Below are 26,483 nucleotides of genomic sequence, written 5' to 3'. Positions count from 1 at the left end.
ATTTAATGAGATCATATTACTGCTTATCCAGACCCATCACTGACCACACTGATAATGTCACTGCTTATCCAGACCCATCACTGACCACAATGATAATGTCACTGCTTATCCAGACCCATCACTGACCACACTGATAATGTCACTGTTTATCCAGACCCATCACTGACCACACTGATAATGTCACTGTTTAGCCAGACCCATCACTGACCACACTGATAATGTCACTGCTTATCCAGACCCATCACTGACCACACTGATAATGTCACTGCTTAGCCAGACCCATCACTGACCACACTGATAATGTCACTGCTTATCCAGATCCATCACTGACCACACTGATAATGTCACTGCTTATCCAAAGAGAGAGAGAGAGCGAGGAGTGTGGGGAGAAAGAGGGGAGGAGTGTGGACGGAAAGGGAGGTGTGTGGGGGGTGAAATGGGAGGATTGGAAAGGAGGAGGGTTGTGGGGAGAGAGAGCGGAGCGATGGGGTGAGGTGGAGGGGAGGGAGCAATGTGACGGGGAGAGAAGTAGTGGGCAAATATTGAGCGACGTGGGGAGAGCAGGAGGGGGAGAAATGAGTGGGGAGGTGTGGGGAGACGGATGGTTGGAGGAGAGGGAGAGAGGGGCCGTGGGAGTCGGGGGGGGGAGAGTTATTGTGGGGAGAGAGACGAGGAGTTGGTAGAGAGGTTTGGTGGAGTGAGAGGGGGGCGAGAGAGAGCCGGAGTGTGGGGAGAGAGGGGGAGCAGTGGGAAGAGGTGCCGAAGGTTCTCACCACCAGGGGCTGTGACAGTGGTTATATTTAACAAAACAATAGTGCGAGCGGAAATGTTTTATTATATATCACTGTCAAATTTTATTATATATCACTATCAAATCACTATCGAATATCTATAAATTTTAGATTTGTGTACCCCTGTGAAAACGAGCATACTGGGATACTTTGAAAGACAGCGTCTTCAGATCGATGAAGAAATAAATGATAATGAAAACACTCCGCGAGAAAAGAAGACAAAATTACTTGAAAATGACAATGTAACTGATGCAGCCGTTTCACCTGATGCTGCTGCATGTGAAGACATTTCAAAAGATATTGAAAAATGTGATCTTCCAGACTGTTGGACACAAGAAATGTACTTAAACAAAAAGAAAGAATATCCCTGGCTAATTGTTAAAAACAGAAAACTCAGATGTAGTGTATGCAGCAAGTGTCATCTTGGACTTGAACGAACACAAGGAATTCATTTGTCTCGTGAGTGGTGCAGTGTTAATATAGTAGGAGTGAGTGATGACAAAGCAAAACAGTTAATGAGTTTAAGAAAAAAGATTTTTAAGCACAAAAATATTGAAGCTCATATCAGAGGCCAAAAAACCAATGAAACAGCTGAAAAAAAACAATCGAAAATGTAGTGTATATGTCACTGAAAAAGGACAAAGAAAAAACAGGTTGAGTTTTTAGAACTGTATGTAATATTGTACACAATGGTAGGCCCTACACAGATATTTTTTTCTGATATTGAACTGCAAGAAAGAAACGGCGTCGACTTAGGGTACATTCTACACTCTCGTAAGTCATGTGCAGGTGTTTCTCACCACATAGGGAACCAGATGCGAAAGACAGTGGTGGAAAATATAATTTGAAAACAATCTAAAATTAAATTATGATTGATGAATCTACGACTATTAATGGGAAAACTGTTCTAATAGTCTGCTTGAGAGCAGCAGTTGGTGAATCTTCCCAACCTATATCATTCTATTTTGACTTAGAACATATGAAACTTGGTGCAAATGCAAAATCTATATATGATGGGCTTCTAAGTTGCTCACAAAGTGGTGGTTTTTCAATACAATACCTAAAAGGAAATGTGATATCACTTGTAACTGATGGTGCACCAGTAATGTTAGGACGAAATGCAGGGGTTGCAAAACTATTTCTTGATGATTTTCCTAATCACTGTTTGACACTGTGCCAGTCACAGGCTTGAACTCAGTGTAGGTGATGGTATAAATGAAGTTGCAGGTTTTAATCATTTTCAGATATTTTGTGATAAATTGTATTCCTTATATCTCCTAAGAATCAGGATGAGTTAACAGCATGTGCTGAGGCTCTTCACTGTCAACTGTTGAAGATTGGTCGTGTTTTTAGTGTGAGATGGGTTGCTTCGTCTTCCCGAACTGTAAAGGCAATGTGGCAGTCTTATAAAGCTATTTGGGACCATTTTGGAAAAGCAAGCTGTGATGCTTCAAGATCTAGTGCAGAGAGAGCAAAGTACGAGGGGCTGAAAAAAGTATTCGAGTCATCAGCTTTCGTAAATAATTTGGGCTTGTTGATGGACAGTTTGCTAGAGTTGTCTGAACTGTCACTTCAACTGCAGAACTGAAATTGTACACTTAGTAAAGCACATGAGGAAATTAAACAAACTATCAAGGTTCTTGAATGTCAAATAGAGAAGCCAGGAAAATTTTATACTCAAGTGGAGAAAGCAACAAACCAGATGATATTTAATGGAATAAATTTGAGAGCTGGTAAAGTACCTACTATACATAGACAACAGTTTTTGAGGAGTTTGGTCAATAATATGAAATCCAGGCTGCTCGAATCTACAACAGCTTCCAATGATAAATGTAAAAAGTTAATTAACAAGTCGAAATATTTAGATATGAACAATATTCCAGAAGATTCACTTTTTACCTTTGGGGATAATGATGTAGAAGAAATGGCAGAACAATTTGGCTTAAATGATCGGCTTTGTGTCAGAGCCTTCAGAGAATTCAAGGACTCTAAAGGGAAGATAGTTTCTGCAGATTTTCAGCAGCTGGTAACGGCTGTAAATACAATTCTGGTATCGACAGCAGAATGTGAAAGAAGATTCAGTGGCATGAATTTCTGCATGTCACCACAACGTGCAAGACTTCAAACTGATCATCTCGCAACTCTTCTATTTATTACGTTGGTGGGACCTCCTCTGTCAAAATTCAACCCGAAGAATATGTGCGGACATGGCTTCTTAATGGCAGAAGGCGTGCTGAAGAAACGGCATGCAGAAAGAAAGAGGAGGTGACACAAAAAAATAGAGATTATATACCATTATGGAACATTTTGTAATGTAAACAGAGAGAGTGAGAGTGAGAGAGAGAGATGCCATAAAGCAGCTATGACATATAATACACAATAAACCATATTATAAATACACTGCAGGTCCTTCTGCAGTTGTACAGGGCCCTAGTGAGACCACACCTGGAGTACTGTGTGCAGTTTTGGTCTCCAAATTTGAGGAAGGATATTCTTGCTATTGAGGGCGTAGGTTTACTAGGTTAATTCCTGGAATGGCGGGACTGTCGTACGTTGAAAGACTGGAGCGGCTAGGCTTGTATACACTGGAATTTAGAAGGATGAGAGGGGATCTTATCGAAAAATATAAGATTATTAAGTGGTTTGGACATGTTAGAGGCAGGAAACATGTTCCCAATGTTGGAGGAGTCCAGAACCAGGGGCCACCGTTTAAGAATAAGGGGTAGGCCATTTAGAACGGACATGAGGAAAAACTTTTTCAGTCAGATAGTTGTAAATCTGTGCAATTCTCTGCCTCAGAAGGCAGTGGAGGCAAATTCTCTGAATGCATTCAAGAGAGAGCTAGATAGAGCTCTAAAGGATAGCGGAGTCAGGGGGTATGGGGAGAAGGCAGGAACGGGGTGGTGATTGAGAATGATCAGCCATGATCACATTGAATGGTGATGATGGCTAGAAGGGCCGAATCGCCTCCTCCTGCACCTATTGTCTATTGTCTAAACAAGTTATGCATTCTTGTACTCTTACATGGGTATGACCGCACATAACCCCCCCCCCCCCCCCCCCCCTTCGTTCCCAACCTCAGCATCACGGGCCTTAGAGTATCCCTAGCTCCTAAAACCCATTTCCATCACTGCCCTCCGGCAACCCCACCTAGCAACCCCAACTAGCAACACCCCTAACAACCTCCCCTAACAACCTCACCTAGCAACCCCACCTAGCAACCCCCCCTAGCAACCTCACCTAGCAACCTCACCTAGCAACCCCCCTAGCAACCCCACCTAGCAACCCCCCCTAGCATTCTCCCCACTAGCAGCCCCCTAATAAAACCACTCCCCCACGAGCAACCCCCCCTAGCAACCTCCCCAAGTAAAACCCCTCCCCCCGAGCAACCCACCCTAGCAACCACCCCTAGAAACCTCACCTAGCAAAATCCCTCCCCCTTTAGCAACCCCCTTAGCAACCAGCCCTAGCAATACAACTCCCCCCCAGCAGCCCCACCTAACAAAACCCCTCCCCCTAGCAACCCCGCCAAGCAACTCCATCTAGCAACCCCCCCTAGCAACCCCACCTAGCAAATCACCTCCCCCTAGCAACCCCACCTAGAAACACCCCCTAGCAACCCCCTAGCAAAACATCTCCCCCTAGGAACCCCCCTAGCAAAACCTCTCCCGCTAGCAACCCCCCTAGCAACCCCAACCGAGCAATCCCCCCCCAGCAACCCCGCTAGCAAACCCCCCCCTAGTAACCCCACCTAGCAACCACTCCCCCCTTAGCAACCCCCGTAGCAATCCCACCCTAGCAACCCCACCTAGGAAACACCCCGCCTCTAGCAACCCAGAAGGCAGTGAAGACAGCCAATGGAATGTTGGCCTTCATAACAAGAGGAGTTGAGTATAGGAGCAAAGAGGTCCTTCTGTAGTTTTATGGGGCCCGAGTGAGACCACACCTGGAGTACTGTGTGCAGTTTTGGTCTCCCAAATTTGAGGAAGGATATTCTTGCAATTGAGGGCGTGCAGCCTAGGTTCACCAGGTTAATTCCTGGGATGGCGGGACTGTCATATGTTGAAAGACTGGAGCGACTAGGCTTGTATAGACTGGAATTTAGAAGGATGAGAGGAGATCTTATTGAAACGTACAAGATTAATAAGCGGTTGGACACGTTAGAGGCAGGAAACATGTTCCCAATGTTGGGGGAGTCCAGAACAAGGGGCCACAGTTTAAGAAAAAGGGGTAGGCCATTTAGGACTGAGATGAGGAAAAACTTTTTCAGTCAGAGAGTTGTGGATCTGTGGAATTCTCTGCCTCAGAAGGCAGTGGAGGCCAATTCTCTGAATGCATACAGGAGAGAGCTAGATAGAGCTCTTATGGATAGCGGAGTCAGGGGGTATGGGGAGAAGGCAGGAACGGGGTACTGATTGAGAATGATCAGCCATTATCACATTGAATGGCTGTGCGTAGAGGCTCGAAGGGCAGAATGGCCTCCTCCTGCACCTATTGTCTATTGTCTATTTTCTAACCCCATCTAGCAAAACCCCTCCCCCCCTAGCAACCCACCTAGCAACCACTCCCCCCTAACAACCCCCCCTAGCAACCCCCCTAGCAACCCCACCTAGCAACCAATCCCCCCTAGCAAAACCCCTCACCCTAGCAACCCCAACTAGCAACCCCCCCTGCAACCCCCCCCCGAGCAACAACCCCGAGTAACCCCCGCTAGCAAAACACCTCCCCCTAGCAACCCCACCTAGCAAACCCCCTAGCAAAACCCCTCCCCTCTAGTAACCCCACCTATCAACCACACCTAGCAAAACCACTCCCCACCTAGCAACCCCACCAAGCAGCCCCACCGAGCAACCCCCCCTAGCAACCACCCCCAGCAACCCCACCGAGCAACCCCCCTAGCAACTCCACCTAGCAACCCCACCGAGCAGCCCCACCTAGCAACCCCACGTAGCAGCCCCACCTAGCAACCCCACGTAGCAACCCCCCCTAGCAACTCCCCCTAGCAACCACCCCCAGCAACCCCACCGAGCAACCCCCCCTAGCAACTCCACCTAGCAGCCCCACCGAGCAGCCCCACCTAGCAACCCCTATACTGTGGTTTCACAGTGCCACAGAACCAAGTTTGATCCTGACCTCGGGTGCTGCCTGTGTGGAGTTTGCATATTCTCAGTCACCTCTTGGCTCCTCCAGGTGCTGCGGATTCTTCCCACGTCTCAAAAATCTACTTTGTGTCCCTTTGTGTATTAACCAGCACCTGCAATTTCTACAATAAATACAACCCCACCTAGCAACCCCCCCCCCCCCCCCTTCGTTCCCAACCTCAGCATCACGGGCCTTAGAGTATCCCTAGCTCCTAAAACCCATTTCCATCACTGCCCTCCGGCAACCCCCCCCCAGCAACCCCCCTAGCAACCCTACCTAGCATTGTGAATCTGTGAAATTCTCTGCCACAGAAAGCAGTGAAGGCCTTTTCACTGGATGTTTTCAAGAGAGAGAGATTCAACTCTTGGGGCGAAGGGAATCAAGGGACATGGGGACAAAGAGTAGGAATAAACGGGTCCTTTTCAGAATGGCAGGCAGTGACTAGTGGGGGTACCGCAAGGCTCAGTGCTGGGACCCCAGCTATTTACAATATCTATTAATGATTTGGACGAGGGAATTGAATGCAACATCTCCAGTTTGCAGATGACACGAAGCTGGGGAGCAGCGTTAGCTGTGAGGAGGATGCTAGGAGGCTGCAACGTGACTTGGCTAGGTTAGGTGAGTGGGCAAATGTATGGCAGATGCAGTATAATGTGGATAAATGTGAGGTTATCCACTTTGGTGGCAAGAACAGGAAAGCAGACTATTATCTGAATGGTGGCCGATTAGGAGAAGGGGAGACGCAACGAGACCTGGGTGTCGTGGTACACCAGTCATTGAAAGTAGGCATGCAGGTGCAGCAGGCAGTGAAGAAATCGAATGGTATGTTGGCATTCATAGCGAGGGGATTTGAGTATAGGAGCAGGGAGGTTCTGCTGCAGTTGTACAGTGCATTGGTGAGACCACACCTGGAGTATTGCGTACAATTTTGGTCTCCTAATTTGAGGAAAGACATTCTTGCCATAGCGGGAGTACAGAGAAGGTTCACCAGATTGATTCCTGGGATGGCAGGGCTTTCATATGAAGAAAGACTGGATAGACTCGGCTTGTACTCGCTGGAATTTAGAAGATTGAGGGGGGATCTTATAGAAACTTACAAAATTCTTAAGGGGTTGGACAGGCTAGATGCGGGAAGATTGTTCCCGATGTTGAGGAAGTCCAGAACAAGGGGTCACAGTTTAAGGATAAGGGGGAAGTCTTTTAGGACCGAGATGAGAAAGTTTTTTTTCACACAGAGAGTGGTGAATCTGTGGAATTCTCTGCCACAGAAGGTAGTTGAGACCAGTTCATTGGCTATATTTAAGAGGGAGTTAGATATGGCCGTTGTGGCTAAAGGGATCAGGGGGTATGGAGAGAAGGCAGGTACGGGATACTGAGTTGGATGATGAGCCATGATCATATTGAATGGCGGTGCAGGCTCGAAGGGCCGAATGGCCTACTCCTGCACCTATTTTCTATGTTTCTATAGGTTAGCGCGTTTTTATGGACATAGAAATCCTCCTTGTGATAGATGTAATTCTGAGGTGGCTTCGCTGACTCATATGTTTTGGTCTTGCCCACTTTTGGAAAAATATTGGAAAGATTCCTTGGGCTATTTAATAACTTGCCGACGGTTAGGATCTAATCCTAGCTCATCAGGGTCGGTGTGACACCTACCACAGTAATGACAGGAATGTGAACGAGTTCGGTTTAGTTTAGTTCAGAGATACAGCGCAGAAACACAGGCCCTTCGACCCACCGAGTCCGCGCCGACCAGCGATCATCCCGTACACCACCCTGCACACACTAGGGACAATTTACAATTTTTACCAAAGCCTATTAACCTGCAAACCTGGTAGACACAAAAGGCTGGAGTAACTCAGCGGGTCAGGCAGCATCTCCGGAGAGAATGAATTACCCAGAGATGTTGCCTGACCCGCTGAGTTACTCCAGCATTTTGTGTCTACCTTCGATTTAAACCAGCATCTGCAGTTTTCTTTCCTACAAAACCTGCAAACCTGTACGTCTTTGGAGCGTGGGGGGGAAACCGGAGCAGGTCACCCTGAGAAAACCCCACGCAGGTCACGGGAGAACGTACAAATTCCGTACAGGCAGCACCCGTAGTCAGGATCAAACCCGGGTCTCTGGCGCTGTGAGGCAGCAACTCTACCCGCTGTGCCATCGCGGTGCCAGGTTATCGAGCGGGTACAACCACCGCTGTGGTCTCTCGGCAAGCTGGCAGGGTCTGCCTGTGACATTTGGGAAGGAGCAAAGAGGTCCTTCTGCAGTTGCACAGGGCCCTAGTGTGACCGCACCTGGAGTACTGTGTGCAGTTTTGGTCTCCAAATTTGAGGAAGGATATTCTTGCTATTGAGGGCGTGCAGCGTAGGTTTACTAGGTTAATTCCCGGAATGGCGGGACTGTCATATGATGAAAGACTGGAGCGACTAGGCTTGTATACACTGGAATTTAGAAGGATGAAAGGGGATCTTATCGAAACATATAAGATTATTAAGGGGTTGGACACGTTAGAGGCAGGAAACATGTTCCCAATGTTGGGGGAGTCCAGAACCAGGGGCCACACACAGTGTAAGAATAAGGGGTAGGCCATTTAGAACGGAGATGAGGAAAAACTTTTTCAGTCAGACAGTTGTAAATCTGTGGAATTCTCTGCCTCAGAAGGCAGTAGTGGCCAATTCTCTGAATGCATTCAAGAGAGAGCGAGATAGAGCTCTTAAGGATAACGGAGTCAGGGGGTATGGGGAGAAGGCAGGAACGGGGTACTGATTGAGAATGATCAGCATGATCACATTGAATGGTGGTGCTGGCTCAAAGAGCCGAATGGCCTACTCCTGCACCTATTGTCTATTGTCTATTGATCCCGGTATTCCCAGGATCGGGAGAATGCGGAGGGAATCCCAGAGGTCATCCTACAGCTCTGCCCAGGACCGCAAGAAAGCACAGAGAGTTGTGGACGCAGCCCAGTCCATTACACAGATCCAGCCTCCCTTCTCCATCGACTCCATCTACACTTCACGCTGCCTCGGGAAAGCAACCGACATCATCCAGGACCACTCACTCCTCAGTCTAGTTTAAGGTTAGTTTAGACTAGACCAAGTGGACCCATTGGGCCTAAACCTCTCCTGAATTGGTGCAGCACCCTCTCCTCCCCCCCTCCCCCTCCCCCTCCCCCCTCGCAGATCACAGGGAGAACGGACAAATTCCGTACAGACAGCGCCCGTAGACGGGATCGAACCCGGCGCTGCAAGAGTTGTAAGGCAGCAACTCTACCGCTGCGCCACCGTGACCATCGTTCCCTCTCCTCCCCTCTCCCCTGCGCAGAAGATATGGAAGTTCGAAAGCACCTACCTGCGGCACGGTAGCGCAGCGGTAGAGTTGCTGCTTTACAGCGAATGCAGCGCCGGAGACTCAGGTTCGATCCTGACTACGGGTGCTGCACTGTAAGGAGTTTGTACGTTCTCCCCGTGACCTGCGTGGGTTTTCTCCGAGATCTTCGGTTTCCTCCCACACTCCAAAGACGTACAGGTATGTAGGTTAATTGGCTGGGGAAATGTAAAAAAAAAAAAAAAAAAAAAATTGTCCCTAGTGGGTGTAGGATAGTGTTAATGTACGGGGATCGCTGGGCGGCACGGACTTGGAGGGCCGAAATGGCCTGTTTCCGGCTGTACATATATGATAATGATATGATAAGACATAGCGAGGAGCAGGTCTGAAGATGGGTCTCGACCTGAAAAGTCACCTGTCCATTTTCCCAGAGATGCTGCCTGTCCCGCTGAGTTACTCCAGCTTTTTGTGGCTGTCTTCGGTGTAAACCAGCATCTGCAGTTTTTTCCTACACATCAGAATGATGCCATTCGGCCCATCGTGTCTGCTCCGCCATTCAATCATGGCCGATCTGTCTCTCCCTCCTCACCCCCTTCTCCCTGTAGCCCCCTGACACACTTGCTGCAGACACCAACGCAGTCCCACCCCCACCCATGGGTGCTGCAGACACACGGGCGGCCCAGGCAGGGCTAAATCTCTCCCAAAGGGGCAAGGGTTCTTGATCCCAGAGGGGTAGCAATGCTGGCGGAGACAGCACAAGCCGTGCGGCCTGGCATCCCCGGGACGGGGGCGGCAGGGGAGAGGATGGGCCGAGTGGCCTGGGATACCCCAGGTGAAGGCACGTGATTCCTAGTAGGGACAGGACGAGCAGCAGAGGCCTTGCATCACCTAGTAGTGACGGGACGGGGAGAGGGGCTAGTAGTGGGAGGGGAAAGGGGGCTAGTAGCGAGGGGATAGGCCGATGGGCGGCTGGGAGTGAGGGGACGGGCCGTGGGGAGGGGGCTAGAGCGAGGGGGACGGGCTGAGGGGGGCTAGTAGCGAGGGGATGAGTCGAGGGGGGGTTAGTAGCGAGGGGATGGGCCGAGGGGAGGGGTAGTAGTGAGGGGATGGGCCGAAGGGAGAGGGGCTAGTAGTGAGGGGATGGGCCGAGGGAGAGGGGGTTAGTAACGAGGGGACGGATCGAGGGGTGGCTGGGAGTGAGAGGACGGGCCAAGGGGAGGGGGGAATAGTGAAGGGATGGGCTGATGGGGAGGGTGCTAGTAGTGAAGGGACGGGCCGAGGGGGAGGGAGTTAGTTGTGAAGGGACGGGCCGAGGGGGAGGGTTAGTAGTGAGGGGACGGGCCGAGGGGGAGGGGGGATAGTTGTGAAGGGACGGGCAGAGGGGGAAGGAGCGTTAGTAGTGAGGGGACGGGCCGGGGGGGGGCTAGTAGTGAAGGGACGGGCAGAGGGGGAGGGGGGCTAGTAGTGAGGGGACGGGCCGAGGTGGAGGGTTAGTAGTGAGGGGACGGACCGGAGGGGGAGGGTTAGTAGTGAGTGGACGGGCCGGGGGGTGGCTAGTAGTGAGGGGACGGGCCTGGGGGGGGCTAGTAGTGAGGGGACGGGCAGAGTGGGAGGGGGGTTAGTAGTGAGGGGATGGGCCGATGGGGAGGGTTAGTAGTGAGGGGACGGGCCGAGGGGGAGGGTTAGTAGTGAAGGGACGGGCCGAGGGGGAGGGTTAGTAGTGAAGGGACGGGCCGAGGGGAGGGGGGCTAGTAGTGAAGGGACGGGCCGGGGGAGGGGGGCTAGTAGTGAGGGGACGGGCCGAGGGGGAGGGGGGCTAGTAGTGAAGGGACGGGCCGGGGGGGCTAGTAGTGAAGGGACGGGCCGAGGGGGGAGGGTTAGTAGTAAGGGGACCGGCCGGGGGGGGGGGGGGTGAGTAGTGAGGGGATGGGCCAGAGGGGGGGCTAGTAGTGAAGGGACGGGCAGAGGGGGAGGGGGGCTAGTAGTGAGGGGACGGGCCAAGTGGGAGGGTTAGTAGTGAGGGGACGGGCCGGGGGGGGCTAGTAGTAAGGGGACGGGCCGGGGGGGCTAGTAGTGAGGGGACGGGCCGGGGGGGGCTAGTAGTGAGGAGACGGGCCGAGGGGGGCTAGTAGTGAAGGGATGGGCCGAGGGGGACGGGGGCTAGTAGTGAAGGGATGGGCCGGGGGGGAGGGTTAGTAGTGAAGGGACGGGCCGAGGGGGGGCTAGTAGTGAAGGGACGGGCCGAGTGGGGGCTAGTAGTAAAGGGACGGGCCGAGGGGGACGGGGGCTAGTAGTGAGGAGACGGGCCGAGGGGGGCTAGTAGTGAAGGGATGGGCCGAGGGGGACGGGGGCTAGTAGTGAAGGGATGGGCCGGGGGGGAGGGTTAGTAGTGAAGGGACGGGCCGAGTGGCGGCTAGTAGTGAAGGGATGGGCCGAGGGGGACGGGGGCTAGTAGTGAAGGGATGGGCCGGGGGCGAGGGTTAGTAATGAAGGGACGGGCCGAGTGGGGGCTAGCAGTGAAGGGACGGGCCGGGGGGGCTAGTAGTAAGGGGACGGGCCGGGGGGGCTAGTAGTGAGGGGACGGGCCGGGGGGGGTCTAGTAGTGAGGAGACGGGCCGAGGGGGGCTAGTAGTGAAGGGATGGGCCGAGGGGGACGGGGGCTAGTAGTGAAGGGATGGGCCGGGGGGGAGGGTTAGTAGTGAAGGGACGGGCCGAGGGGGGATAGTAGCGAGGGGACCGGCCGAGGGGGAGATAGTAGCGAGGGGACGGGCCGGGCACCGGAGCACGGCTGGGAGTGAGGGGACGGGTAGCGGGTGGCGGCTAGTAGTGAGGGGACGGGCCGGGAGTGAGGGGACGGGCCGGGAGTGAGGGGACGGGTAGCGGGTGGCGGCTAGTAGTGAGGGGACGGGCCGGGAGTGAGGGGACGGGCCGGGAGTGAGGGGACGGGCCGGGAGTGAGGGGACGGGTAGCGGGGCTAGTAGTGAGGGGACGGGCCGGGAGTGAGGGGACGGGTAGCGGGTGGCGGCTAGTAGTGAGGGGACGGGCCGGGAGTGAGGGGACGGGCCGGGAGTGAGGGGACGGGTAGCGGGGCTAGTAGTGAGGGGACGGGCCGGGAGTGAGGGGACGGGCCGGGAGTGAGGGGACGGGCCGGGAGTGAGGGGACGGGCCGGGAGTGAGGGGACGGGCCGGGAGTGAGGGGACGGGCCGGGAGTGAGGGGACGGGCCGGGAGTGAGGGGACGGGCCGGGAGTGAGGGGACGGGCCGGGAGTGAGGGGACGGGCCGGGAGTGAGGGGACGGGCCGGGAGTGAGGGGACGGGTAGCGGGGCTAGTAGTGAGGGGACGGGCCGGGAGTGAGGGGACGGGCCGGGAGTGAGGGGACGGGCCGGGAGTGAGGGGACGGGTAGCGGGGCTAGTAGTGAGGGGACGGGCCGGGAGTGAGGGGACGGGTAGCGGGGCTAGTAGTGAGGGGACGGGCCGGGAGTGAGGGGACGGGCCGGGAGTGAGGGGACGGGCCGGGAGTGAGGGGACGGGCCGGGAGTGAGGGGACGGGCCGGGAGTGAGGGGACGGGTAGCGGGGCTAGTAGTGAGGGGACGGGCCGGGAGTGAGGGGACGGGCCGGGAGTGAGGGGACGGGCCGGGAGTGAGGGGACGGGCCGGGAGTGAGGGGACGGGCCGGGAGTGAGGGGACGGGCCGGGAGTGAGGGGACGGGCCGGGAGTGAGGGGACGGGCCGGGAGTGAGGGGACGGGTGGGGGCTAGTAGTGAGGGGACGGGCCGGGAGTGAGGGGACGGGTAGCGGGGCTAGTAGTGAGGGGACGGGCCGGGAGTGAGGGGACGGGTGGGGGCTAGTAGTGAGGGGACGGGCCGGGAGTGAGGGGACGGGTGGGGGCTAGTAGTGAGGGGACGGGCCGGGAGTGAGGGGACGGGTAGCGGGGCTAGTAGTGAGGGGACGGGCCGGGAGTGAGGGGACGGGCCGGGAGTGAGGGGACGGGTAGCGGGGCTAGTAGTGAGGGGACGGGCCGGGAGTGAGGGGACGGGTAGCGGGGCTAGTAGTGAGGGGACGGGCCGGGAGTGAGGGGACGGGCCGGGAGTGAGGGGACGGGTAGCGGGGCTAGTAGTGAGGGGACGGGCCGGGAGTGAGGGGACGGGCCGGGAGTGAGGGGACGGGCCGGGAGTGAGGGGACGGGCCGGGAGTGAGGGGACGGGTAGCGGGGCTAGTAGTGAGGGGACGGGCCGGGAGTGAGGGGACGGGCCGGGAGTGAGGGGACGGGTAGCGGGGCTAGTAGTGAGGGGACGGGCCGGGATTGAGGGGACGGGCCGGGAGTGAGGGGACGGGTGGCGGCTAGTAGTGAGGGGACGGGCCGGGAGTGAGGGGACGGGCCGGGAGTGAGGGGACGGGTAGCGGGGCTAGTAGTGAGGGGACGGGCCGGGATTGAGGGGACGGGCCGGGAGTGAGGGGACGGGTGGCGGCTAGTAGTGAGGGGACGGGCCGGGAGTGAGGGGACGGGTGGCGGCTAGTAGTGAGGGGACGGGCCGGGAGTGAGGGGACGGGTGGCGGCTAGTAGTGAGGGTACGGGCCGGGAGTGAGGGGACGGGTGGCGGCTAGTAGTGAGGGTACGGGCCGGGAGTGAGGGGACGGGTAGCGGGGCTAGTAGTGAGGGGACGGGCCGGGAGTGAGGGGACGGGTAGCGGGGCTAGTAGTGAGGGGACGGGCCGGGAGTGAGGGGACGGGCCGGGAGTGAGGGGACGGGTGGGGGCTAGTAGTGAGGGGACGGGCCGGGAGTGAGGGGACGGGTAGCGGGGCTAGTAGTGAGGGGACGGGCCGGGAGTGAGGGGACGGGCCGGGAGTGAGGGGACGGGTGGGGGCTAGTAGTGAGGGGACGGGCCGGGAGTGAGGGGACGGGTGGCGGCTAGTAGTGAGGGGACGGGCCGGGAGTGAGGGGACGGGTAGCGGGTGGGGGCTAGTAGTGAGGGGACGGGCCGGGAGTGAGGGGACGGGTAGCGGGGCTAGTAGTGAGGGGACGGGCCGGGAGTGAGGGGACGGGTAGCGGGGCTAGTAGTGAGGGGACGGGCCGGGAGTGAGGGGACTAGTAGCGGGTGGCGGCTAGTAGTGAGGGGACGGGCCGAGAGGCCGGGGCAGCTGGGAGTGAGGATGCGCGGGCGCACTGGGCGCACTGGGCCCCGTTGCCCCGGAGACGCGGCGGAGTCTTCAACAAACTTTATTGTTCCCCCGCACCCGCGCGGCGAACAAGATGGCGGCGAGGAGAGGGGGGGTGAGAGAGGGGGATAGAGGGAGAGAGAAGGTGAGAGAAAGAAAGAGAGGGAGTGGGACATAGAGAGGGACAGAGAGGGGGAGAGAGTGGGAGGGGAGGAGAAAGAGAGGGGGAGAGTGGGAGGGGGAGAGGAGAGAGGGGGAGAGAGAGGGAGGGGGAGAGGAGAGAGAGGGGAGAGAGTGGGAGGGGAGGAGAAAGAGAGGGTGAGAGTGGGAGGGGGAGAGAGAGAGGGAGGGGGAGAGGAGAGAGGGGGAGAGAGAGGGAGGGGTAGAGGAGAGAGGGGGAGAGAGTGGGAGGGGAGGAGAAAGAGAGGGGGAGAGTGGGAGGGGGAGAGGCGGAGAGAGGGAGGGGGAGAGGAGAGAGGGGGAGAGGAGAGAGGGGGAGAGAGAGGGAGGGGGAGAGGAGAGAGAGGGAGAGGAGAGGGAGGGGAGAGGAGAGAGGGGGAGAGGAGAGAGGGGGAGAGAGAGGGAGGGGGAGAGGAGAGAGGGGGAGAGAGAGGGAGGGGGAGAGAGAGGGAGGGGGAGAGGAGAGAGGGGGAGAGGAGAGAGAGGGGAGAGGAGAGAGGGGGGAGAGGAGAGGCGGGAGGGAAGGTGAGTGAGAGAGGGGAGGTCACATATAGGGGAGAGAGGGACGGGTGGGGGGAGAAGGAAATAGGGAGAGGAAGGAGAGAGGAGAGACACACGCGCACACACAGAGGAGAGAGAGTGAGGGACGTGGGGGAGGAGAGAGAGTGAGAGCTGGAGAGAGGAGTGAGAGGGAGTGGGAGCAGGGGAGAGGAGAGAGAGCCAGTGGGGAGAGAGAAGGAGCATGGCTGGGAGGAAGGGGGTGAGGGATTGCGGAGGGAAGGGGAGAAGGAGGGAGAGAGGGTGACGGGAGAAGTTTGGGAGGTTGGTGGAGGAGAAGGGATGGATGGGGGATAGGGGTGGGGGTTGAGAAAGGGGTGGGGATGGGAGAAATGGGAGGGAAAAAGCACGGGTGGGAGGGAAACAGAGTTATGTAGAGAGGGGGTGTGGGGGGGAAGGTGGGGGGGGAGGAGGGGTAAGTGGGGGAGTAGGGAAAGTGGAGGGAGGGCAGGGTGAGGGCAGGGTGGGATGGATGGAATGGGGGTGGATGGTGAGTGGAGGGATGGGGGGGGGAGGAGGATGGATGGAGGGGTGGGATGGGTTGTGGCAAGAGATGGATGGAGAAGTGAGACAAGGGATTTGGAGGGCTGGTGGTGGTGAGGAGGGGAGAGAGCAGACACTGGGTGGGGGTGTTGACTGGGGGCTGACGTGACCACGTTCCTTTCAGAAGCGCAGGCGTTATTGGGAGCCCGAGCCCGAGACTAAGGGCGATGCAGGAGGAGGAGGAGGAGGAGGAGGAGGGGGCCCGGGGAAGGGCTGCTGCTCAAAGACGTCCCAGCACCCAGAACCCCGGTGGTCGCGGCAGGGGCCGCGGCAGGGGGCGATGTCGGGGGTGAGTACCGATGCCTCGGGCACTGAGGCAATGGGGGTGGGGTAACAGGGGACGGGAGAGAACCGTGGAGTGGGGGGGGGGGGGTGTGTTGGAGGAGTGGTGGAAAACGGGATGAGGGGAGGGGGGCGCAGGGGAGGAAACTGGGGATACAGAGATTGAACTGTGGAGGGAAACACAAGGGAATGCAGGTCAGAAGTGATCGGAGTAGAATTAGGCCATTCGGCCCTTCAAGTCTAGTCCGCCATTCAATCGTGGCTGATCTATCTCTCCCTCCTAACTCCATTCTCCTGCCTTCTCCCCATAACCTCTGATACCTCTAAGATGGTATCTTGAGCTCAGCGGGCCAGGCAGCATCTGTGGAGGGAATGAACAGACAACGTTTTGGTTCGAGATCCATCTGGAGACCGATGGCATTGTGGTGGGGGTGGTGGGAAGGAAAACTGGAAAAGAGAGTTGCGACCAAACCTGATGTGTGGAAGAAAGACACAATGTGCTGGAGTAACTCAGCGGGTCAGGCAGCATCTCTGGAGAACATGGATAGGTGACGTTTCACAGAGTGCTGGAGTAACTCAGCGGGTCAGGCAGCATCTGTGGAGAACATGGATAGGCGACATTTCACAGAGTGCTGGAGTAACTCAGCGGGTCAGCCAGCATCTCGGGAGAAGAAGGATGGGTGAGGTTTCGGGTCGGGACCTGTCTTCAGACCTGACCAGAAACATCATTCATCCTTTTAATCCAGAGATGCTGCCTGACCCGCTGAGTTACTCCAGCACTCTGTGAAACGTCACCTATCCATGTTCTCCACAGATGCTGCCTGACCCACTGAGTTACTCCAGCACTCTGTGAAACGTCACCGATCCATGTTCTCCACAGATGCTGCCTGACCCGCTGAGTTACTCCAGCACTCTGAAAAGTCACCGATCCATGTTCTCCACAGATGCTGCCCGACCCGCTGACTTACTCCAGCACTCTTTGCCGACCTTCAGTATATACCAGCGTCTGCAGTTCCTTTTGGCATTATCTCTAAACGTAGCTTAAATAAAATAAACAAAACAAGTGATTGGAACATAGAAACATAGAAGATAGGTGTTGGAGTAGGCCATTCGGCCCTTCGAGCCTGCACCGCCATTCAATATGATCATGGCTGATCATCCAGCTCAGTAACCTGTACCTGCCTTCTCTCCATACCCCCGATCCCTTTAGCCACAAGGGCCACATCTAACTCCCTCTTAAATATAGCCAATGAACTAAGGTTAATTTTAAATACGAGCAGTACAAATTAGTTTAGGAACGCACAAAAGGTTTTGCGAACATCTGTTATTTTGTTATATAATTATCATATGTATTGTGATACAGTGAAAAAATGTTTCCATGCTATCCAAGCAATTCATGCTGTACTAGAGTAAAATCAACCCATACAAGGCAAAGTTCAGGTTACAAAAAGTGCAAAGTCGACTATAAAGTGTGTTGCAAGTTTGGGACTACTCTTAGTTTATGACAGGACCATTCAGTAGCCTGATAGCAACTGGGAAGAAGCTGTTCCTATATCTGAGTCAAAATAGAAACCTAAAATTCTTAAAGGATTGGACAGGCTAGATGCAGGGAAAAAAATTCAGATGTTGAGGGAGTCCAGAATCAGACGTCACAGTTTAAGAATAAGGGGTCGGCCATTTAGGACTGAGACGAGGAAAAACCTATTCACCCAGAGTTGTGAATCTGTGGAATTCTCTGCCACAGAAGGCAGTAGAGGCCAATTCACTGGATGTTTTCAAGAGAGAGTTAGATTTAGCTCTTCGGGCTAAAGGAATCAAGGGATATGAGGAAAAAGCAAGAACGGGGTACTGATTTTAGATGATCAGCCATGATCATATTGAATGGCGGTGATGGCTCGAAGGTCCAAATGGCCTACTCCTGCACCTATTTTTCAATATTTCTAAAATGGAAAGCCGGAGGGGGGGGGGGGGGGAGGGGGGGGGGTGGAAGGGGTCGGGGAGGGGTGGGGCCATTTCTAGCACTATCCCGCCTCTCGGTGAGGGGGGGGGGGCGGTGGGTACGGTGGGGAATCCCCGGCTCTTCCGGACATCTCTGTTGACCCCGTGCTCTCTCCCCATAGAAGTTGGACCCCTTCTCCCGACCGACCCCTCTACCACAGGGACTGCTGCAGAAGTACAAACTAGGACGGGACGTCCCGGCGGTGAGTGGTGTTGGGGGGGGGGGGGGTGACGGGGAAGGAGTCACAAGGGGGTAGCGGGGGTGGGTCGAGTGTGGGGAGGGGGGCATCAGTGGAGCACGGAGTGAGGTTTCCTTAGTTCCCACTACCCCTTCTCCCCCCTCCCCCTTCTCTTCTCCCCCTTCTCTTCTCCCCCTCCCCCTTCTACCCCCTCCCCCTTCTCTTCTCCCCCTCCCCTTAATATACAAGAGACAATAGGTGCAAGAGGAGGCCATTCGGCCCTTTGAGCCTGTACGCACCGCCATTCAATGTGATCATGGCTGATCATTCTCACTCAGTACCGTGTTCCTGCCTTCTCCCCATATCCCCTGACTCCGCTATCCTTAAGAGCTCTATCTAGCTCTCTCTTGAATGCATTCAGAGAATTGGCCTCCACTGCCTTCTGAGGCAGAGAATTGCACAGATTCACAACTCTCTGACTGAAAAAGTTTTTCCTCATCTCCTTTCTAAATGGCCTACCCCTTATTCTTAATCTGTGGCCCCTTGTTCTGGACTCCCTCAACATTAGGAACATGTTTCCTGCCTACAACGTGTCCAACCCCTTAATAATCCTGTACGTTTTGATAAGATCCCCTCTCATCCTTCTAAATTCCAGTGTATACAAGCCTAGTGTGAAAGTCCCGCCATTCCGGGAATTAACCTAGTAACCTAGTACACCTACGCTGCACGCCCTCAATAGCAAGAATATCCTTCCTCAAGTTTGGAGACCAAAACTGCACACAGTAGTCCAGGTGCGGTCTCACTAGGGCCCTGTACAACTGCAGAAGGACCTCTTTGCTCCTATACTCAACTCCTCTTGTTATGAAGGCTAACATTCCAACGGCTTTCTTCACTGCCTGCTGTACCTGAATGCTTCCTTTCAGTGACTGATGCACTAGGACACCCAGATCTCGTTGTACGTCCCCTTTTCCTAACTTGACACCATTCAGATAATACTCTGCCTTCCTATTCTTACCACCAAAGTGGATAACCTCAGACTTATCACCTTCCCCTCCCCCTTCTCTCCCTCTCCCTTCTCTCCCTCCCCTTCCCCCTCTCTCAAATCCCTCTCAAAGCCCCTTTTCCCTCTCCCCGCTCCCCCTTCTCCCCCTCCCCTTCTGCCCCATCCCTTCTCCCCCTCTCAAATATCCCTGCCACCCTCAAATCCCTCTTCCCGCCCCCCCCTCTAAAATCCCCCTCCCCCTTCTCCCTCTTCCCCATCTCCCCCTCCCCCCTTCTCCCCCTTCAAATCTCATATTCCCTGATTTCCCTCCGGCCTGCATCCCTGCACTTCCCTCCCCTCCATTCTCCTCCACCCCTCGTTTCCCTTCCGCCCACCTCCACTTCCTTCCCCCCTCCCCACTTCTCTCACCCCCCCCCTCTTACTGTTCCCCCCTCTCAACCTCCTCTGCCCTCACCTCAGCTATTTGTACATCGTCGTCTCCCTGTAACCCACACCACAGACTGATCGTTCAGTGAGTGGATATTTCGCATGTTAGTGTAGAGTCGTAGAGCTGAACAGCATGGAAACAGGCCCTTCGGCCCAGCTTGTCCGTGCCGACCAACTTCAGTTCAGTTTAGTTTATTGTCACGTGTACTGAGGCGCAGTGAAAAGCTTTTGGTGCGTGCTAACTAGGTGGAAAATACATGATTACAATCGAGCACCACACTGTACTTGCAGTGTATATTAGTATATTTACAGTACAGCAGTGGTCGATAGATTCGTCAATAATACGGGCGTCGGGGGTTTCGGGGAGAAGGCAGGAGAATGGGGTTAGGAGGGAGAGATAGATCAGCCGTGATTGAATGGCGGAGTAGACTTGATGGGCCGAATGGCCTAATTCTGTTCCCATCACTTACGATCTCATGAGCACAAGGGAATAACGTTTAGCGCAAGGTAAAACCAGCCAAGTCCGGGGAGGTGCTGGCATCATGGGCTAGTTTAAATCATTAGGCACAAAGTTATTTTCTTACTCTTTCTTACCTTATCAATCTTGCCTTTCCAAATGCAGATAAATTCCATCAGATGCATTTCCACAACTGATGTTCGGCTCATTGGTGTGTAGTTCCTTGGCTTGCCTTTGCTTGCCTTTGCTGCCCTTCCTAAATAATCGCCCCACATTAGCTACACTCCAATCATCTTGTACTGCACCATCGGTGAGGAAGATACCAACATTTCTGCCAAGGCCACGTTGCTTTCAATCTTCATGATCATACTGTTTCAGAAAACTATTCTGGAATCAATGAAGAAATTTCCTGCTTTACTGACAGGGCCACTAAATCTGGAATCCATTTATATTTCTTAATTCTACCTTTAATCTCCACTCTCTGCTAATATGTGCTTGATAAGTTTTATTGGCCAAGCATACCTCTAATCCTTGTTGTTCTTGGCATTCGTTCACCACCATTTTTCTTCTTCTGTGGATGGGCAGGGGAGGAGTTCAGCTGTCAGGATGAGGCGGTGGGGCGCTGCCGTGGAGGGGGGGGGTGGGGGTGGGTAGGGGCCGTGTCGGCTGTAACCGGGCTTGATTGCTGGTTGCTTCCCCCGTCAGAGCGAGCTGGAGGGCCGCAGGGTGAAGAGCCGGCTGCAGCAGGGGGCCAAGCTGAGCAAACACGCACAGAGGCTGGTAGCGCGATCTGACCTGCTACTGCCAGAGGAGGCAGGGTAAGATCACGCACGCACGCACGTACACACAAACACACGCACAGAGGCTGGCAGCACGATCTGACCTGCTACCGCCAGAGGAGGCAGGGTAAGATCACGCACACATGCACACACACGCACACACACACACATACGCACAGAGACCGGCAGCTCGATCTGACCTGTTATTGCCAGAGGAGGCAGGGTAAGATCACGCACACATGCACACACACGCACACACACGCACAGAGGCTGGCAGCGTGATCTGATCAGCTACTGTACACACACACACACACGAACACACGCGCACACACACACACACACACACGCACAGAGGCTGGCAGTGCGATCTGACCTGCTACTGCCAGAGGAGGCAGGGTAAGATCACTCACTCATGCACACGCGCACACACACACACGCACAGAGGCTGGCAGTGCGATCTGACCAGCTACTGTACACACACACAAACACACACACACACACGAACACACACACACACACACACAGGCTGGCAGCGCGATCTGACCAGCTACTGTACACACGCACACACGAACACACACACGCACATGCACAGTGGCTGGCAGGGCGATCTGTCCAGCTACTGTACACATGCACACACGAACACACACACACAAACACACACACACACACGAACACACACACACACACACACAGGCTGGCAGCGCGATCTGATCAGCTACTGTACACACGCACACACGAACACACACACGCACATGCACAGTGGATGGCAGGGCGATCTGTCCAGCTACTGTACACACGCACACACGAACACACACACACACACACACACACACACACACACACACACAGAGGCTGGCCGCGCGATCTGACCTACTGCCAGAGGAGGCAGGGTAAGATCACTCACACTCACCAGCTCACCCCTTCTCTCTGCTCCCCGCCCATCTCCAGGTTCCTGGAAGCGGATGAGGGTGAGGACACGTGTACGATCCTACAGCAGCACATCGCCAGTGTGGTCGACATCACCAGCAGCGCCAAGGTGGGTTGCTATTGAGGGCGTGCAGCGTAGGTTTACTAGGTTAATTCCCGGAATGGTGGGACTTTCATATGTTGAAAGGCTGGAGCGACTAGGCTTGTATACACTGGAATTTAGACGGATGAGAGGAGATCTTATCGAAACGTATAAGATTATTAAGGGATTGGACACGTTAGAGGCAGGAAACATGTTCCCAATGTTGGGGGAATCCAGAACCAGGGGCCACAGTTTAAGAATAAGGGTCGGACATTTGGAACTGAGATGAGGAAAAAAAAATTCAGTCAGAGATTTGTGAATCTGTGGAATTCTCTGCCTCAGAAGGCAGTGGAGGCCAATTCTCTGAATGCATTCAAAAGAGAGCTGGATAGAGCTCTTAAGGACAGAGGAGTCAGGGGGTATGGGGAGAAGGCAGGTACGGGGTACTGATTGAGAATGATCAGCCATGATCACATTGAATGGCGGTGCTGGCTCGAAGGGCCGAATGGCCTCCTCCTGCACCTATTGTCTATTGTCTCACACCCTTCCCCGCGTGTGTGTGTGCGTGTGCCCCTCACACCGTGCTCATGTCCTGCCTTTGCCCGCAGTACTTCAACCTGGACCTGACTCAGTTCGGACCGTACAGAATAAACTACACGCGGAACGGAATGTGAGTGGACGGTGGGGGGGGGGGCTGGGTGTTGGGGGAAGGGCGGAGAGTGGGGCCAGCGGTTACTGCCGGGGAATTCCCCAAAGCCGGAATCTCGATAGACAATAGGTGCAGGAGGAGGCCATTCGGCCCTTCGAACCTGCACTGCCATTCAATATGATCATAGAAACATAGAAAATAGGTGCAGGAGTAGGCCATTCGGCCCTTCGAGCCTGTACGCACCGACATTCAATGTGATCATGGCTGATCATTCTCAATCAGCGCCCCATTCCTGCCTTCTCCCCATACCCCCTGACTCCGCTATCCTTAAGAGCTCTATCCAGCTCTCTCTTGAATGCTTTCAGAGAATTGGCCTCCACTGCCTTCTGAGGCAGAGAATTCCACAGATTTACAACTCTCTGACTGAAAACGTTTTTCCTCATCTCAGTTCTAAATGGCCTACCCCTTATTCTTAATCTGTGGCCCCTTGTTCTGGACTACCCCAACATTGGGAACATGTTTCCTGCCTCTAACGTGTCCAACCCCTTAATAATCTTATACGTTTCAATAAGATCTCCTCTCATCCTTCTAAATTCCAGTGTATACAAGCCTAGTTGCTCCAGTCTTTCAACATATGATAGTCCTGCCATTCCGGGAATTAACCTAGTAAACCTACGCTGCACGCCCTCAATATCAAGAATATTCTTCCTCAAATTTGGAGACCAAAACTGCACACAGTACTCCAGGTGCTGTCTCACTAGGGCCTTGTACAACTGCAGAAGGACCTCTTTGCTCTTATACTCAACTCCTCTTGTTATGTAGGCCAACCTTCCAATGGCTTTCTTCACTGCCTGCTGTACCTGCATGCTTCCTTTCAGTGACTGATGCACTAGGACACCCAGATCTCGTTGTACGTCCCCTGTTCCTAACTTGACACCATTCAGATAATACTCTGCCTTCCTATTCTGACCACCAAAGTGGATAACCTCACACTTATCCACATTAAACGGCATCTGCCATGCATCCGCCCACTCACACAACCTGTCCAAGTACAGGTTTTCTCCGGGAGCTCCGGTTTCCTCTCACACTCCACAGACAGACGTCCATGGGCGGCACGGTGCCAGAGACACGGATTCCCCCCTGACTCTCCCTGCAATCCGTGTGGAGTTTGCACGCTCTCCCTCCCCGTGACCGCCAGGCCCCAGTGCGCACTCCATTTTACGCTCTCAACTTTTGTCGGCTTTGGAGATGCAGCGCGGAAACTGGCCCTTCCCCACCGCGCCCGCGCCGACCGGCGATCACCCCGCACACTAGTCTAGTTTAGAGATGCAGCGCGTAAACTGGCCCTTCCCCACCGCGCCCGTGCCGACCGGCGATCACCCCGCACACTAGTCTAGTTTAGAGATGCAGCGCGTAAACTGGCTGGTCTGGGGAGGGGAGGGGGGGTGGGGGGGGGGGTGGGAGGGGGGTAGGGTGGTCCGGGAGGGTGGGGTGGGAGGGGGGTAGCGTGGTCCGGGGGGGAGGAGGGGAAAGGTTGGGTAGGGTGGTCCGGGTGGTAGGGTGGTCGGAGGAGGGGAGGGGGAGGTATGGTGGTCAGGGGGGGGGAGGAAGGGGGGTAGGGTGGTCGGGGGAGGAGGAAGAGGGGGGGTAGGGTGGTCGGGGATGGGGAAGGGGTATATGGTGGTCGGGGGAGGGGAGGAGGGCAGGGGGGGGTAGGGTGGTCCGGGGAGGAGGGGAGTGGGGTGGTCTGGGGGGAGGAGGGGAGGGGTTGGGTCCGGTGGTCCGGGGGCGGGGGGATTAGGGTGGTTGGGGGGTGGGAGGAGGGGAGGGGTTGGGTAGGGTGGCCCGGAGGGGTGGGGGATACGGTGGTCTGGGGGGAGGGGGTGTAGGATGGTCCGGGGATGGAGTGACAGGTGCTCTTGTCCACTGCAGGGGCCGGAGAGGCAAACTTTGACGGGCTGGAGTGTAACCCGTACCGCAGTAAGAAGCAGCGGCAGGAATGGGAGGTGAAGGCCCTGTTGGAGAAGGTGGGTGTGAGAGGGGGGGAGTGGGGAGAGGTGGGGGGCGGTGGTGGGGAAGGAGGGGAGGAGGGAAGGCATTGGGAGCGCAGAGCAGAGCAGGGCGGTCACGGTGGAGCAGCGGTAGAGTTGCTGCCTTACAGCGAATGCAGCGCCGGAGATGTCTGTACGGAGTTTGCACGTTCTCCCCATGACCCGCGTGGGTTTTCTCCGGGTGCTCCATTTTCTTCCCGCTCTCCAAAGACGTGCAGGTTTGTCGGTTAATTGTCTCGGTGTAAATGTAAAGATGGTCCCCAGCAAATGCAAAAAGTGTTCCTTCCAGTCTGCTCCCTGGTGGACTCTTCGCAAGTGAAGAGCACAAGATACAAGAGAGGGGTAAGGGGTGGGAGGGGGTGAAATGCTGGGGGTCGCGGAAGGGGGAGTGTAGGGGGGGAGACCATGAATGTGGGGTGTGGGGGGGATTGGTTGGAACAGGGACAGGTGGGGTGGGGGTGTGTGGGTGGAAGGGAGGTGAACTGGGGAGGGGTGTGTGTTTGCGTGAGGGTGGGGGGGTGAAGAAAGGGGTAAACGTTGCAACCGGTGGATGAGGTGCGGGGGGGGGAGTATTTCTGTGTGTGGGGGGGGGGTCTGTGTGTGTGTGTGTGTGTAGGGGGGGGTCTGTGTGTGTGGGGGGGTGTGTGTGGGGTCTCTGTGTGTGTGTGTGTAGGGGGGTCTGTGAGTGTGGGGGGGGTGTGTGTGTATGGGGGGGTGTGTGTGGGGTCTCTGTGTGTGTGTGTGTAGGGGGGGTCTGTGTGTGTGTGTGTGGGGGGGTGTGTGTGTATGGGGGGGTGTGTGTGGGGTCTCTGTGTGTGTCTATGTGTGTGTGGGGGGTCTGTGTGTGTGGGGGGGTGTGTGTGGGGTCTCTGTGTGTGTGTGTGTGTAGGGGGGGTCTGTGTGTGTGTGGGGGGGTCTGTGTGTATGGGGGGTGTGTGTGTGGGGTCTCTGTGTGTAGGGTCTAAGTGTGTGTCTGTGTGGGGGTGTCTGTGTGTGGGGAGGGTCTGAGTGTGTGTGTGGGGGGGGTAGGGGGCTGTGTGTGGGGGGGGTCTGTTTATTTTGGGGGGGAGTCTGTGTGTGTGTGGGGGGAGTTGCCCCCCCCCCCCGTGGGGGTGAGAGGGGAGTGGGGGGGTTCCCCATGAGAGGGTGGGGGTCCCTCTGCGTGTCGCTGACCCTGCCTGTGTTACAGCTGCAGCCGGAGCTGATCTCACTGGAGCCGGAGCTCCTGGGGCAGATCGACCCCCTCTCCCTGGAACAGAGGCACCGCGACAGGGTGCAGCGCCTGGTGAGTGTAGACCCACCCCCCGAACCCTCTCCCCCCCGAACCCCCCACTCTCTCCCCTCCCCACGAACCCCGACCCGCTCCGATCCCACCTCCCCGAGCAGAGGCATCGCGACAGGGTGCAGCGCCCGGTGAGTGTTAAGGTCCCCTCCCCCTGAACACACTCACTGTACCCCCCCACCCTCTCCCTCTATCTCCCCCCCCCCACGACCCTCTCCCCCTCCGACCCACTGCCCTGGGCAGAGGCAACGCGACAGGGTGCAGCGCCTGGTGTTAGTCCCACCCCCCCGAAACCCTCTCCCCGTCCCCCTTCCCCCCACCTCTCATGACCCCCTGCCCCCCCCCCCATCCCCCCCGCAGGGCTACGACCCCACGGACACGAACAAGGTTGAGCCCAGGCGGCGGATGAAGGGCCGCAGCTCCAGCGGGAACCTGGAGCGCAGGAAGAAGCTGGTAGGTAGGGGGAGGGAGGGTGAGGGAGGGGGAGGGGGGGGAGGGGAGAGGGAGTGGGGAGGGGAGAGGGTGGGTGGGTGGGGGGGGGAGAAAGTGAGGGAGGAGGAGGGGGAGGGAGGGATTGGGAGGGGGGAGTGGGAGGGGGGAGTGGGAGGGGGGAGTGGGTGAGGGAGGGTGAGGGAGTGGGTGGGCAAAGGGGGAGGTGTGAGGGGAGGGCGG

General features: G+C 55.9%; 2 protein-coding genes across 3 annotated transcripts in view; both read left to right on the top strand.

The window, feature by feature from the left end:
- The window catches only part of LOC144611259 (uncharacterized), a 51,250-nt gene that overhangs the window by 24,623 nt on the left and 144 nt on the right, over window positions 1-26,483 (top strand). The window lies entirely within an intron of this gene.
- Window positions 15,896-26,265, top strand: LOC144611146 (WD repeat-containing protein 46-like). Of its 2 annotated transcripts, XM_078430212.1 has the most exons (8): window positions 15,896-15,985; window positions 18,099-18,179; window positions 20,747-20,859; window positions 21,769-21,856; window positions 22,438-22,499; window positions 24,411-24,505; window positions 25,719-25,814; window positions 26,172-26,265. In XM_078430212.1, exons 1-6 carry the CDS (start codon window positions 15,977-15,979, stop codon window positions 24,430-24,432), a joined length of 375 nt encoding a protein of 124 aa, XP_078286338.1. In that variant the 5' UTR covers window positions 15,896-15,976; the 3' UTR covers window positions 24,433-24,505; window positions 25,719-25,814; window positions 26,172-26,265. The 2 variants fall into 2 exon arrangements, with proteins under 2 accessions (XP_078286338.1, XP_078286339.1); XM_078430213.1 differs by lacking the exon at window positions 22,438-22,499.

This window comes from Rhinoraja longicauda, chromosome 39 (genome assembly GCF_053455715.1).
Source record: "Rhinoraja longicauda isolate Sanriku21f chromosome 39, sRhiLon1.1, whole genome shotgun sequence".
Classification (NCBI taxonomy): Eukaryota; Metazoa; Chordata; class Chondrichthyes; order Rajiformes; family Arhynchobatidae; genus Rhinoraja; species Rhinoraja longicauda.
The sequence above is the reverse complement of the archived record's forward strand: the minus strand, read 5'-3'. Positions and strand labels throughout refer to the sequence as shown.

Excerpts from the sequence above, each read along its gene's own strand:
- LOC144611146 (XM_078430212.1), top strand. Across the intron at positions 18,180-20,746 it reads TAGGACGGGACGTCCCGGCG|AGCGAGCTGGAGGGCCGCAG; the intron begins GTGAGTGGTGTT and ends TTCCCCCGTCAG. Across the intron at positions 20,860-21,768 it reads CTACTGCCAGAGGAGGCAGG|GTTCCTGGAAGCGGATGAGG; the intron begins GTAAGATCACGC and ends GCCCATCTCCAG.